Source organism: Phascolarctos cinereus, unplaced genomic scaffold (assembly GCF_003287225.1).
Source record: "Phascolarctos cinereus isolate Bilbo 61053 unplaced genomic scaffold, phaCin_HiC Scaffold_5;HRSCAF=322, whole genome shotgun sequence".
In the NCBI taxonomy this organism is placed as follows: domain Eukaryota; kingdom Metazoa; phylum Chordata; class Mammalia; order Diprotodontia; family Phascolarctidae; genus Phascolarctos; species Phascolarctos cinereus.
This window is the reverse complement of record NW_027555958.1, coordinates 311,902,845-311,918,627: the sequence shown is the minus strand read 5'-3', so window position 1 is coordinate 311,918,627 and position 15,783 is coordinate 311,902,845. Positions and strand designations below refer to the sequence as shown.

At 39.5% G+C, this 15,783-nt stretch overlaps 1 protein-coding gene across 3 annotated transcripts; it reads left to right on the top strand.

The window, feature by feature from the left end:
- Positions 1 to 7,331: 7,331 nt before the first annotated feature.
- Positions 7,332 to 15,319, top strand: TMEM100 (transmembrane protein 100). Of its 3 annotated transcripts, none has more exons than XM_020992029.2 (3): positions 7,332 to 7,487; positions 10,903 to 11,062; positions 13,784 to 15,319. In XM_020992029.2, the coding sequence occupies exon 3, from the start codon at positions 13,850 to 13,852 to the stop codon at positions 14,252 to 14,254; it is 405 nt and encodes a 134-aa protein (XP_020847688.1). In that variant the 5' UTR covers positions 7,332 to 7,487; positions 10,903 to 11,062; positions 13,784 to 13,849; the 3' UTR covers positions 14,255 to 15,319. The 3 variants fall into 3 exon arrangements, with proteins under 3 accessions (XP_020847688.1, XP_020847687.1, XP_078012208.1); XM_020992028.2 differs by lacking the exon at positions 7,332 to 7,487 and adding an exon at positions 10,728 to 10,820; XM_078156082.1 differs by lacking the exon at positions 7,332 to 7,487 and having other exon boundaries at positions 10,734 to 11,062.
- Positions 15,320 to 15,783: the final 464 nt, after the last annotated feature.

The following is a 15,783-nucleotide window of genomic DNA, read 5'->3' as shown; positions in this document are numbered from 1 at the left end:
TGTTAACAGGTAAAGAGATAAAACTGTCCCTATTTGCCAATGGTATGATGGCTTGCTTAGAAAATCTTAGGGAATCTGCAAAGATGCTAATTAAGACAATTTATAACTTCAACAAAATTGCAGACTATAAAAGAAATGCTCAAAGTAATTACCATTGCAACTGGGGCAAGTATGGTAATCTCCCACACTGTGGCTTCACTGACAGTCCCTATAACTGTCAGCTCTTTTCCCTCATTACTACTCCTCTATGTATGCTGTATGACCCTGGGCAATTCACTTAACTGCCAACTGCCTTAGTTTCCTCATCTGTAAAATGGAGATCATTGCACCTTTCTCAAAGGAATATTAGGATCTGATCAGGTGAGATAATATCTGTAAAGCTTAGCCCAGAGCCTGTCACATAGTATGTCCCATAGAAATACTTAATCATCCTCCCCCAACCCCTTAGAATGTAAGCTCCTTGAGGGCAGAGACTGTCACATTTTTGTATTTGCATCCCTAGCTCCTAGAACAGTGCCAGGTATTTAATAGGCACTAAATAAATGCTTTTTTGATTGATCATTTGAGCATAGATTATATGTGAGAGCGTGTGCTAGTCACTGAGAATACAGACACAAGGATTCAAAATCTCTGCTCTCATAGAATTTAAATGCTCCTGAGTCAATGAAAATGAACACAGATAAAGTCACACGAGATTACTTCAGGAAAAAGAATGCTAACAGGTGAAATTAGTTATTTAAAAAATCAAAAAACATTATTTTTGAGCGCTGATCAACTGTGAATGACTTAGCTTTTAAGATCAATACAACAATCCAATTCCAAAGGACTTATGATAAAAAATGCTATCTACCTCCAGAGAGAGAACTATGGAGGCTGAGTGCAGAGTGAAGCATAATTTTTTCACTTACTGTATTTTTCTTACTTTTTTCTTCGCAAAATGGACAACATGGAATATATTTTGCATGATTTTACATGGATGATTGATTTCACATTTCTTGCCTTCTTAATGGATAGAGGCCAGAGGGAGGGAAAGAATTTAGAATTCAAAATTTTTAAATGAATATTTAAAATAAATAATAATTTAACAACTTAAAAAGAAGTTGAAAATTATAATTGGGAAATGTTTTGCAAAATCAATAAAAAATACAATGCAAAACAAACAAATGAACGAACAAACACATGGGTTCAAGTATGGCAGAGCTATAACTAAGGAAGAATGATCAGAGCTTTGCCCCAGAGCACCAGAGCACCAAAAATTTAACACATGCCCTCACTCAGAAGCAGAAGCAACTGAGCTTAGCAAGTGGTTGGCATTGTTAAATGCTGAACCTGAAGTCAAGAAGACCTGAGTTCAAATTCTCCCTAAGATACTTGCTAGTTTTGTGATCCTGGGCAAGTCACTTAACCTCTGTTTTCATCAGTTTCCTCAATAGACCTACCTCACAAGGCTGCTGTGATGATTAAGTGTTATATTGGTAAAACACTTAGCACAGTGTCTGATACATATTAGGCACTTTATTATTACTGTTATTAACTATCTGTGAGCTACCGTAGTAACTAAACCTGTCTTTCATTCAACTCAATTTGTCTGAATTACATCTTACATTATTTTCACACCATGAATCACAAAGTTGATTTGAAGACCTGCTTCATCATTAAAAGTAGACCCAAAGTCCCAGCTCTGCCATTTATTGGTCATGTAACCATAGACAATGCATTTAATCTCTATGAGTCTCAGTTTCTTTGCCCATAAAAAGAGGATAATTAAACTTGGCAATGTAGAAAGAGAGCCAACCTAGAAGTCAAGGATACTTGGGTAAAAAAAATAAAGAATGAAAGAAAGAAGGAAAAAAGAGAGAGAAAGGAAGGAAGGAAGGAAGGAAGGAAGAAGAAAGAAAGAAAAAAAGAAAGAAAGAAAGAAAGAAAGAAAGAAAGAAAGAAAAAGAAAGAAAGAAAGAAAGAAAGAAAGGAAGGAAGGAAGGAAGGAAGGAAGGAAGGAAGGAAGGAAGGAAGGAAGGAAGGAAGGAAGGAAGGAAGGAAGGAAGGAAGGAAGGACCTCAGACACTTACTAGCTGTGTGACCCTGGGCAAGTCACTTACCCCAATTGCCCTCCCCCAAAAAAGGAGGCGTAGGTTCAAGTTCTGCCTATGAAGCATATTGGCTGTTTGAACGTGAATGAGTCATTTACTCTCTTAGTGTTCCAGGCAGCTCTCTAAGGCTAGACACTATAGACAAGGACCTGGTCTACATGAGTGTAGGGAATTTCCACCCCAGTAGTCCTCCACTCAGCAATGAAATTATAGGTGCGAGCCTAAAGAAAGAAAAAAATAATTGCACTACCCATCTCAGAAGGTTATTATTAGAAAAACGCATTTTAAACCTTCACAAAAATGCAAGCTACTGCTATTAATTCTCAGTGTGCGCCTGCTGTTCTTGGTGCTAAGAGATCACTGCCCTCAGAATCATAAACATGAGAGGAAACTATCCTTTAAAAATAATAATAAATTGGCCAGTGAGCTAGAATGAATGTGTGAAGGCCCAATTGTATTCCAAACCACCTTCTGAAATAAATCTACCTTCAGAGTACAAATTCAGATATATTTTAAAAGAAACCTGGAAAGGGAAAACTGGCAAGCCTCCAGCATCCAATAGAACCCGATTGAACTGGATGAAGACTGGACTAGAAACTGTGCCATGGTTGGATGCCCTGGGGGATTCTTCAGAACTGCAGAAATGTTGCCAAGTCAACCACATTACATGAAAGTGTGCTGAAAGTAAATATGGACAAGTAATCCAATGCATATGGGGATGTTGGACAAAATGCAAAATATGTGCATTCATGAGGGACAACATTGCAGCTCCCAAACTGTGGTGAACGTAACCACAAAATCAAAATATTCCAATCTCCCAACCTAGACTAGAACTCACTGCCTCTTGCAAAGTTAAACAGAAGTCTTAGCATCACATGGGTTTTTTCAATAGATTTTCCTTAATTTCATTAAGTATTTTCCAACTACATGCAAAAAAATAACATTCATCCAAAAAAATTTCAGTGCCAAATTCTCCCCTTCCATCTTGCCCTTCCCCCACCCCTTGAGAAGGCAAGCGATATGATATTGATTATATATGTGAAGCCATACAAAATATATTTCCATATCAGCCATATTGCAAAACAAAATACACATACAAAAAAAACCCAAGAAAAATAAAGAGAGTAAAAAAAGTTTGCTTCAATCTACATTCTGAATTTATCAGTTGTCTCTCTGGAGGTGGATAGTATTTTTCATCATGGGCCTTTAGGAATTGTCTTGGATTATTGTCTTAATCACAGTAGCTAAGTCTTTTACAGTTGATCATCCTTACAATATTACTACTACTGTGTACGATGTTCTCCTGGTTCTGTTCACTTTGTTTTGAATCAGTTCACATAAGTCTTCCCAGGTTTTTCTGAAACAATGCTATCTGTCATTTTTTATAGCACAACAATATTCCATCACAATCCTATACCATAACTTGTTCAGTCATTCCCCAATGGATATGCATCCCCCCATTTCCAATTCTTTGCTACATATGTTTTTTTCAATGCTGTGATAAAAGAATGATATCCCTTCCGCCTTCTATTCAAATTATGTTGGTTCCAATAGGACACGGCTTATACCTACCTCCTGACAGAGAAGTGATGGAATGAATATGCAGAACAAAGCACACATCTTTTTGGACATGGCCAATGTGTGAGTTTGTTGTGAAGAACTATGCATGTATTAAAAGGGCTTTGCTTTTGCTTTTGCTTTCCTAGGAGAAGGGAGAAATGGTAGAAATAAGAAAAGAAATGCTTGGTAATTGAAAAAATTAATAAAAATAACTAATATAGGGCCCTGTATAATGTTTCTTGGTTTAAAGACATTTTCAAGTTGTTGGAATTCTCAGGGTGGGGGTGGGGGTCAGGAAGAGAGGTGTCAAATCAATTCAATTAAACTCAAATCAACAATCATACAGTAAGCATGTACTCTACAGAAGACATTGTTAGGCCAATGTATGTAACTCTTCTGCCTTCACAATGCCTTTGGAGAGTCAGTCAAAGTTTTCCAGATCTTAGTTCCTCATCCATCTTTTTCTTCAATATTGTGAAAAGTATATGATTCCATCATTGCAGATGCTAAGATACCACAGAAGCAGATAGCAACTCCTCCATGCATGCCTTTGCACTTCGTGTGATTCTTGACTATGTTTTCCTTTAAATCTTCCTTCATGGATAGACCCAGCATACCAGAAACTTTTCCCTTCCTCTTTTAGTACCTCAGGATAGCAATGTGCCAATGAGACCTATCTATCTCTTGTCCTTTGTCTTTCTGCATAAGTGGTTTGCCATCTTCTTTGGTCATACTTACCCTTTGAAAGTATCTTATATGCAAGTTCGTGTGCACATGTTTTTGTTGGTAATATTCTGTAGCATGTGTATGTCCCACATTTATCTTTCTTGTATCCTTTTAGTTACTTGCAATTTTGTTTTTCTGAGATAGTGATGTTCCAAGATTTATAACCATGTATTTATATATTCCCTCCTTCCTTCAATCCTCCCTCCTTCCTTTCTTTCCTCTTTTTCACTCTTCCTTTCACCCTCCCTCTCTCTCTCTCTCCTTTCCTTTTTTCCTCACTCCCTCTCTCCCTTCTTCCTTCCTCCTTTCTCCCCTTCCCTCTACCCTCCTTCCTTCTCTCTCCATCCCTTCCTCCCTCCCTTTTTTCCTTTCCTTCTTCCTTCCTTCTCTCTTTCTTTTTTCCTTCCTTCCTTCCTTCCTTCCTTCCTTCCTTCCTTCCCTTCTCTTCTTGCTCCCTCCCTCTTGCTTGCTTGCTTTCAATAAGCATTTACAAAGGGCCTACTATGTGCAGGGAACAATTCCAGACCTTAAGAAAACAAAAATAAAAACTGTATGGTCCTTATTCTCAAAAAGTTTACCTCCTATTGGACAGAAAACAACATATACACAAATGAGATTATACAGGTGGGAAAGAAATGGAGTTCTGATGTAGTTAATAGCTCCAGACTATCCATGTTTAAAGTGAGGGAAATGTTCTTCCTTTGAATAATATGGTTAAGGGGAGCTTTGGGGGAAAAGCTATTTTACCTATATCACAGTAAAATTCTGGTGAAACCCTTTGGTTAGTGGCTTGAGGGGCAAACTATACTGCATTCCTTGGCTAGATAATTTATTTAGTGACACTTTTTTTTTGTAGATTTAAGGAAGACAGCACAAAAGCCAACTGGAGGTATTTACACTGCTGTAGTGTCCTAAGCATCACAACATATCACACATGGTCCATAGATGCCACTTGTGTGCAGTGTGTTAAATACCACTCACACAAAATAAAGACATTCTGGCATAGTAAAAACGGTGTTGGGCTGGGAATTAGGAGAGATAATTCTAGAACTAGCTCTGGTTCTTATAAATTATAGTATCTTGAGCAAGTCATTTCAGCAATGGAGTCAGGAAAGAACCTGAACTTGGAGTAAATTAACCTAGTCTTGGTTCTGACTCTACTACTATCTACCAGCAGCACAGTTCTGAGTAAATTACTTCATTTACCACCCTGAACCCTGGTTTCCCCATCTGTAAATTGGAGAGTATAGATTTAGAATAGAAAGAGACCTTAACAATCACCTAGCTAGCTAGTCTGACCCTTTTAGGCAGCTAAAGTACATTTAGCTCAGTGTATAGAACATTGGACCTAGAGTCAGGAAGACCTGAGTTACATCTTGCCTCAGATAATTAGTAGCTGCATAACCCTGGGCAAATCATGTAACCTCTGCCTCAGGTTCCCATCTGTAAAAAGGGGATAATAATAGCACCTATCTCCCAGAGTTTTTAGGAGGATAACATGAGATGACATGCAAAGCTCTTTTCAAACTTTAAAGAAATATATAAATATTATCTGTTATTTTACAGATGGGAGAACTAGGGTCCAGAGAGGTTATACAATCTGCCTGTAGTCACCCAGATGGGAATAAGAGAACTGGGATTCAAACCCAAGTCTCTCATTCGGAATCTTCTCTTTTTCCACTTAACTAATGCTAAATGCTACACATCCTTCCTCTCTCAAGAGTTGTTGTGAAGATCAAATAAGGTAATATATTTCAATCAGTAAGTATTTATTAATCACCTACTATGTACCAGACTCTAGTGATGCTAAGATGTAAATGAAACATTCCTGCTCCCAAGAGTTTACAAAGCACTTTACATATATTAACTCATTTGATCCTGACAAGACCCCCAGAAGGGAGGTATTATTATTACCTGCAGATGAGGAAACTGGAACACAGAGAGCAATTTGTCCAGGGTCACACAGCTAAAAAACATCTGAGGCAGGATAAAAACTTAAGTCTCCCTGACTCCAAAACCCCATTATTTATCCATTATACCACCCAGTTGCTGCTCATAAAGCAAGTAAGATGGAGGGATATAAGTGAATCACTTAAGGTTATATACATCAGAAGGGAGCTTTGCATCCATTTCCTCTGAATCCAGAGCCAATATTCTTTTCATCACATCACACTGCCTCCCTACTGAAGTATAAGCTGTCATTGAAATCCTTAGCTTTAGCTCATAGAGCACCTTCTTTGATACAGGCATACCATGCTGGGCACTTCTTTGCCAGGGTCTCCCATGTCATGCAATTGTTTTGAAAGTTCTTTAGAGAGAGACCTTGAGAGTGTCCTCGTATTACTTCTGACCACCATGGGAGCACCTTTCTTGTGTGAGTTCTCTGTGAAATATCTCTTAGGCAAACGTATGCTTGGCATTCAAACAATGTTGCCAGCCCATTGGACGTGTGCTCTCTGCAGTATTTTACCATACTATGTTCAAAATCAATATATAATGTCACTATTAATTAAAAATTAAATTAAAAAAAGAAATCCTCTTTGGGTATTTTTTTTATTCCTACCATTATTTACAAGTTTGTCATGTCATAATTACAATGATGCATGTATTTCTTACTTCAACTCTTCAACCCTCCTAGTATGGGACTTTCTGTTTTTCTTTTCATCTCTAGTGCTTAGCATAGTGCCTGGCACATAGTAGGTGCTTGATAAATATTTATTGACCAATAAATGTTTATTGAGAAAAAGAGATGGACATTTGGTTTGAAGGCACTGAGTCCTCAATTCTAGGCTATCACTCACAGAATCTCAGTTTCAGATTCTGAAGAGAAAACTTTGAAAATGAAAACCAGCGGGAGGATAGGGATTATTCAAAAGACAGCACAGCGCAAAAGTACAGAAGAGTTCGGCTACATCGACAGAGAGGCTGGATGAAATTCAGCTGCGAGTCAATGGTTGAGTATTTCCTTTCACCACATTTTCTCTGGTCCCTTAATTATTTTTAAACCTTGCTGAGTACTTTGTTTACAGTCCCTAGTACAGGGATTTGCATCTCCTGCTCCTGTTTGTGCTGTCCAAGAGTCTGTCTCAGTTCCATTCTGCCTAGAGCAAGGTAAGGATTTTCTTTCTGCTCTGTTCTCTGATCTGAATCTCTGAGACAGAAAAGGAATGTGTGCTTGTGTGTGTGTGTGTGTGTGTGTGTATGCACACACATGTGTGTATGTGTCTGTGTGTGGGGCAAATGACTAAAGGACCCACCAATTTAACCTGATCATTGATGGAGGCTGGCTGCAGAGAGCTAGGGACAATCAGAAAAGTTTCTAAAACCAAAGAATTCTCTTTTGAGCCATGTGCTTGAAAAGTTTGTTCAAAGAGCTCTTTTTTTTTTGCCAGAGATTATGGTCTCATTTTCAAAAAAAAGGAGGGCACAGCATACGTATGATTTTATTTTTAAAGCATAATCAAATTTTGGAGGTGAAGTATCTTTACTCACTCATGTCCTTTTACCAATCAATACATGTCTGTATTTCATTCGTTTTCAATTTTTGCTTTGCCATCCTGGGCTTGCTGGGAGTGGGAAACATTAAGAGACAGCTGATACTGTTAAGCAGGAATTCTTAATTTTGGATTTTGGAATCTGTAAAGGCTGAAAAGAGAGTATGTTTTCTTTGTTGAGAGGTAGTTTCCTTAAGGGGATCTCTGAGAGGTCGTGTCTCTTGGGGCTTTTTTTTTTTTGGCTATCTCTGCCTGCTCTCTTCCAAGCCTGAAGGTTGGAGCAATCTGCATTTTGTCTCCAAGAAGGACTTTTACAGCAGCTCTCCCACCCTCAAATTTCTTACTGAGCTTGAGCTCTCAGCACACTTGGGGGAAGGGAGTAAGATGGTTAGTGAGGGAAAAGATTGTCAGAGAGTGAAAGAGAAATCAAAAGAATGAAGTGAGCCTTTGTAAAAGAAAGATCACAGGTAGCCCTCCCTTCTTTAGACTTCTCCACCACCGGCCACCCACATACTCACCACCACCCTGACACACACACACACACACACACACACACATTCACTCTGCCCTTCTTGGCAGGTTGATTACTTTTCTACCTCTCATTTCATACATGGTAGCTACTGGGAAGCCAGAGTAATAGCAGCCTGGTGTCCAATCCGTATGGAAGCAGAGGGTTTGGTGTGGGGTAAGGGATGGGAGGACTGTTGTGTGCAAAGGTGTCATCAGGCAAGCTGATAAAGCAGAGAGAGAACACCTCAAATAAGGTCCTGCCTTCTGTTGCCAGGACACTCACATCTATCTCTATGAATGGTTTTCCCTACTCTACTTATCACTTCCCAAAAGAAGGGATGATGCTTTTGAGATTTAGTGAATATATATGTGTGTGTGTGTGTGTGTGTGTGTGTGTGTGTGTGTGTGTATATATATATACATATATATATGTATATATATATATACACACACACATACAAATATATACTGTATATATATATGTATATACATACATATATACACACATATATACACACACGTGCGCATATAATGTATATATCCACATGTACATATATACACACATGTATACAGATGCATGCACATATATATAGGTATAGATATGTGTGTATATGTGTGTATGTGTATATATCATATATATGAGGCAGGAGTGGATGGAATGCTGAATTTAGAAGTAGGAGAACCTGAGTTCAAATCCCACCACAGATATTTACTAGCTGTATTACACTGGGCAAGTGTCTCAGGTTCATCAGGAAAATGAAGGAGTTGGGCTAGAGCCCTTCTAAGATCCCTTCCAGCCCTATGTCTGTGATCCTAAGATCTCTGGAAGAGTTAGAAGAATGTCAAACACCAAGAGCCTACATTGGTCATTGATCACCTGGTGATAACTCCTCTCGAGTTTGCCACTTACTCTACAAAAGGCAGAAAAGGGGTGAGGGCAGAGGCAGCACTCCAATTATTTCCACTAATCCCAGGCATGTAGCGGACCTCTTCATCAGGCAGTTCAGGGTGCTGAACTCTTTCATATTTATTGTCCTCTTATAGAATTCACATGTCCTGATTTTTCAACCTCATTGTAAAAATAAAGGAGTAATCCTTCCATTTCCCCTCTCCTTCCACCCTCCCACACATTCATTTGTGCTTCTTTTTGGGCAAATGAGAAAATGTAATTGTTAAACAGGGAGCAACAATGTCCTTTTCCAGAAAGTAACTTAAATGTCTAAGTGACTTGAATTGCCACCTTTACCCTGCCCTTGTCCCCCCCCCTCCATGCCATGCTTACTAATGCAAGTGAAGAACGGAAAAATCTATTTTGCAATTTCATTACAGCATGTGGATTTGTTGAACTGAGATGGTCTACCTGCTGTGTCATGGATTTCACTAAAACAAGAACTGTCATAGGATTTTAAAACTAGAAACAGATTAAGAAAAGTTTGTACAATAAATTTCCCGGTATACTTGCCATTTAAAAAAACTCATTGTAATAATCTAGAACTTGTAATTTTTCAAGATTCTTAAAGATGAGAATCCTAAATGACAGCCTTATCTTGCACGTGGAAGCTTACACATGCAGAGGAGTTTGGAAAAGATGAACAAAAAGCCATCAGCGTTCCCATTTGAGAGCCATGAAATTTCTTATCTGCCATGTCAGTGTGCCCATCATTTGCCTAATCATTGATTCAGGCTGTAAGTAACCATGTTTAGTTGGTAACAACTTAGAGTCAAAATTTTGTGACACTGGAAATCCATTGCCCCCATCTTCCTCCCCTCCCCCATTCCTAAGATTAACTTGCTCTGGATTCAGCTTTCTACAAAACTCCTGTGCTCCTGGCCTATTCACACCCATTCAGAAGAGGAAGGCTGGAAAAGCTTAGGAACATAAATCTTTTTTTTCTGGTTCGTAAGGTTAACCCAGCTGCCTGGTGGCTTCCCAGCTGTTCCTGCTGTCGATAATAATTTCCATCCTTTGGCTGGCCTCTGGGAGCTTCCCCCAGAGCTGCCCTCAGCCAGGTCTATAGCAGCACCGACTCCAGGGTATTTAAACCTTTCAGTTCTCCTGAAAACTCTTGGGGCAAAGGAGGAGGCGGCAGTGGGGGCCCTAAGCTGGAAGCCTAAGGGGGAAAACATGAGTAATGAAAGTCAGGATCCACATGTAGTCAACTCGATGAGAGAAATCAAAGTAAAAGCTATGTCCTTTCTCTAGGGACCTAAGCAAATGATTCTGACACTTACCATGTCAGAGATGGGAAGGGCTAAAACTTGGAATCTGCTGGCAAGGAAAAGGAAAAAAATGACGGGGAGGGAAGAGGAGGAGGGGAGAGGGAGGGGATAAAAAGAGAGGGAGGAAGGGAGAGAAGAGCTTTTGCTCTTTTTGATGTTGGAGACACAGGGTGTTAGAGGCAGAGGGCAAGAGGAAAGAGTTCCAGAGTCCTGAAGCTGAGTGGGTTGTTTTGTATTTTTTCGTTTGTTTGTTTGTTTTGCTTTCTTCCCAACAATTTCTTTTCTCATTTATCTTTTCAAAGAGCCCCCCGCCCTGGCCAAGACACATTACCAGTTGGATTAGGAGAGCTGCTGCAGCCTTCTTTCTCTCAAGTTGACAGAAGGGATTCAGAGAGATAAGACATTCTTTCTTCACTAAGAGATCACGCTGAGTTTGATGTCAATGGATTTCCTTTTTCTGAGGTAGGTATACATAACTCGAGCATGGATTTTATCTATAATTTTTGCTCCATCCCACAATTTTTTAGTGGTATTTACCATTCCTCCTCCTCCCCACCCTCTTCACACACATCCCACTTCAGAGTCCCAGGTAGCCTCAATTATGATTAGTAGTCTCTACTGCGTAACAGCAGGGTTTGAGAAATGTTCATTGTCATGCTGAAACAGGTACAGATACTTCATCAGATAGTTGTAACAAAATGTTGGAGAGACTTCCTTCCCAGAGGATGTCTGGCTGCTAGGACCTGGGCAAAGATTGTGAAGACTGCTTTGTTTTGACTTTATTCTTAGTGGATACTGAAAATATCCAGGGTATCATTCAATGTGAAGTGTTTCTGTCAGATGGCCCGAAGTGTATTAGTAAGGTTCTGTAAGGGGCTGAAATGCATGCCTTAAGTCCTTCTGGCTGTCTGTTTCTCCAAACTGGGAGGAAGTGACTAACAAGCCTGAGTAACAGGCAAGAATTTCATCAAACTGCTCTTTTGTGTCTAAGGAGACTTTCTGTACATTTTCAGGTTTGACCTGATTTTCGAAAGAGGAACATTTCAATTAGGTTAAGTCAGGAGAACTGGAGTGTAACTGTCAAATCTTACTGAAAATTAGCTCTGTGAATATATGTGCATGTATTCATGTGTACCGTGTGTGTGTGTGTGTGTGTGTGTGTGTGTGTGTGTGTGTGTGTGTGGGCGTGTGTGTGTGTTTTACAGGTAGCCTGAAAGAATGCTTTCTTACTTTGATAGAAATTGTGATTTGCCATCTCAGTGCTGTATATTCAATCAACACAACCCAAGGAGCATTTATTAAGTACCTGTTATGCGCATGACACTGAGCTCATTACTGGGAACATAAAGACAAAATGGGGGCAGAGAACTGTCCCTGCCCTCAATTCACTTCAATACGAATTAAGCTCCTATTGTGTGTCTATAATAGGCATTGGGGTTTCAAAGATGAAAATGAAACAGCCCTTGCCTTCAAGGAACTTATAGTCTATTGAGGGAAATAATATATATACACACATACATTTGTACTAAATGTATACAAAATAATTGAAGTGGGGTAAGAAGGGAAGTATGTTAATAAAGGCCTATGTAGGAGGTAATTCTTAAGTTGACATTCTGCTGGGGTGATCAAACATGTAAATAGATAAGCATATCCAAGATAATTTAAAGAGGGAAGGGAGCAAGCGCTAATAATTAGGGGGAATAAGAAACAACTGAAAATCAGTTTTATTTTAAGTTTTAAGAAAAAGTGAAAATGGAGCACTCTGCAATACCACTCTTCCTCCCTACTCCTCCTACCCTCCCCAGCACGTGGTACTTTTTATTTCTTTGTTTAAGGATTGAAAGCCTGCATGCAGGTCAGTTTGGATTGTAAATACATACTCATTATAATTAAGACCCTGTAACACCTCCCACCACAAGAGATGTCTGGAAGGTACCTTTATATGGAAGAGTGAAGCAGTAACTCCAGAAACACACATGCTTTTCCTCTGTTAACTAGATGACAGCTACTACGGGAATCACAGTCTAAGTTTTCTTCTGTTTTATTGGCTCTGCCCCCATTGACAATCACTTTTGTCAATGGATCATCTTTTGGAAAGAATGCATGTAACTTAGCTACAACATTGGCTTAGAAGTTACTGTCAGAGGCATCTGTTTAAAATGCTCCCTCCCCTTGTACTGATGACATTTTAAATCTGGATTCAGTCCTTTCTGTTCTGTTTCAAGGGGAAAAGCAGCAATAGGCATAACGGAAGAGCTAGTAAAACGTTTGTAGACCTCCTGGGTCTATTAAACACTGTAAAATGCTTCCTGGTTTTTACAACCCCTCTTTCTTCAATTCTGTTGGCCTCATCTATCAGCTGATGGTGAAAAACAAGATGTTCATTTTTCTATGTCTTTAAGCAATTTGATAAATCTATCAAGCAGAGATGATTAAGGAGAACGAGGAGAATAAAATATATAATTGAATGCAATAGTATAAATGGAAAGATCAGGAAAAGCTTCTGATGCCAGAAAACATAATGGAACACCTTCAGATGCCCTCACTGTCATTTTTGCTTAGCTGTTTTTCTTCATTACTTGAAAATGTGAAAACATACTTGAAAACTTTCAATTCAAGGTAAAGATGGGAGAAGGGAGTTAGAGGGGTCAACCAGAAATGACTGTTGCTTACAAACAAAAGGCATCAATACAACTAACTTGAGGGGGTGGGGACCGGGAGGCATTAGGGTGAGAAGACAGGCTTTCTCTAGTCCTTTGCCTCTAAGGGGCCACTGTGAATAGTTAAGTGGGCCTGGAGTCAGGAAGACCCGAGTTCAAATCCTGCTTACTATAGCAGCACTGACTCAAGGGTCTTCAAACCTTTTCTGATACCATGTCAGAGAGCAAAAGCTAAAGCTTGGAATGTGCTGGCAAAGAAAAGGCAGTGGGGGGACTTTCATGGTAAGTGACCTCGGGGCAAGTCATTAAATCTGTTTGCCTCAGTTTCCTGATCTGTAAAATGAGGGTAACCTCCCAGAGTTGTTGTGAGGATTAAATGAGATAATAATTGCAAAGCTCATACTTGGCACAGCATAAGCACTACATAAATTTCATTATTGTCTTTATAATTACAAATTGCATTTTCCTGGTATTGCCTAGAATGGAAATTCTCCAGCTGAGTGTCTCTGTCTTTTCTATTCAGCCTATACCTTGATGAACACATCCAGAATTAGTCTAAAACTTCACCAAGAAATTCCTGCAGTACAATATGCCTGAAGAGCACTTTAAAGAGATTTTGGGAGTGCCAAAAGGTCCAGAGCCGGTAAGAATGGAGAAAAGCAATAACAACGAGTGTGTGGTCACAGCGATTCCGCTGGTCAGTGAGGTTCAGCTGACCGCCGCCACAGGAGGAGCCGAGCTCTCCTGTTACCGCTGCATCATCCCCTTTGCGGTGGTCGTTCTGATCGCGGGAGTGGTCGTTACAGCCGTAGCCTACAGTTTCAATTCGCATGGATCCATCATCTCCATTCTGGGGCTTATCCTACTGTCCTCTGGACTTCTTTTGTTAGCTTCCAGCGCCTTGTGCTGGAAGGTAAGGCAGAGGAGCAAGAAATCGAAAAGACGAGAGAGTCAGACAGTTCTGGTGGTAAATCAGAGGAGCCTGTTTGCTTAAAAAAAAATGATCAAACAGAAATCTGAGGCCTAAAAACCTGGCCAGACTTTGTCAGACACTTATGACCAGTATATACATACTCATCTATATTTCATGCAACTGGAATTTTCTAAATGCCAATTTAGAAAATACAATTGGCAAACTTGGGAAGAGTTTGCTAGCAGTTAGGGAGAAGATTGAGAGTGGAAGGGGCTCTCAATGACCTGTGTCTTCTTGGATGACATACTTGATGGAAAAGACTGTAAGACTGATAAGTCAGCTTTTTCTCCACATTACACTTGTAGGGAGTTATGTGCGAGATGAAGACTATTAGTCAATGTTTGGCTAATATTTTTGTTGTTGTTGTTGTTTTCAGTTGTGTCCAACTCTTGGTGAACCCCATTTGGGGTTTTCTTGGCAACAATACTGGAATGGTTTGTCATTTCCTTTTCCGGCTCATTTTACACATGAGGAAACTGAGTCAAACAGGGTTAAGTGACTTGCCCAGGGTCATGCAGCTAATAAGTGTCTGAGGCCAGATTTGAACTCGGGTCTTCCTTACACCAGACCTGGCACTCTGTCTATTGCTCCACTTAGCTGTCCTGGCTGACATTGGAAGGCATCAAACAAAACAACAAAATGATTGGACAGATTTGCTGTATCTGAAGATTGCCTACAAAAAAAAAACACTAATGTACCATTGTAGCATTTAAACACAGTGAAGACTTCAAAGGTGTAGATCACTTTTGATTTTATTTCCTTGAAATTCTTCGATTCCCCTTCCCTACCCCATAAGCTAATTCTCTGGCATCTATTTTTTATTATTCTGTTCCAGTGACCTCATTGGTGGTACTTTTTTCTTGGAGAGTAAACTCTTAACTTGTTAACTTTTACTGCTGGCTAGATATAAACATGTTTGTAATGATTTGTGTCAAAAGTAAACAAAGGATGAGCAGAGCTGGGAGGCAATGTTGTTGGGTTAAATTAATATTGAAATGATCCAATCTAGCACTTTCAATGATTTTTATATAAAAGTTTTTAAATGTAATTTTCATTTAAAATAATAAATACTCAGTGCTGCTAGAAGCTTCCTAAAGGATTTTTTTTTCATTGTGGACATTTTATTGGAGGCTCTTAATCACGCTGAATCCATTGACTCATTTAAAATAAATGGCTTACTGGTGTCAAAGTGGAGTAGGGAACATTCTTAACTCCTCTGAAGAAATGTTCCTTTCAGCAATGAATTCTGTTCTGAAACCTACACTTTGGTGGGAACTGAGATGAGAAAGCAGAATCACTTTTACTCTGGATGAAAGCGTTTCTCTGTAATTGTAGTTTAGGAGGTTTGGGGCTTGGATTTCAGAAATTTTCCACTTTGGTTTGCATAAGATGCTTCACTTACCTGATGGGCTTCAGTGCAATGGCTAATGAGATCAAGACTGTCTTTGTAGGGATCACCGATCTTCATCCAGTCCCCTAGTCATACCCTGCACCCTGAATTGCAGCTTGCTATTTTATGGAGGTATATTGTTGCTCATAGGGGAAACTGA

Excerpts from the sequence above, each read along its gene's own strand:
- TMEM100 (XM_020992029.2), top strand. The coding sequence starts at position 13,850 with ATGCCTGAAGAGCACTTTAAAGAGATTTTGGGAGTGCCAAAAGGTCCA.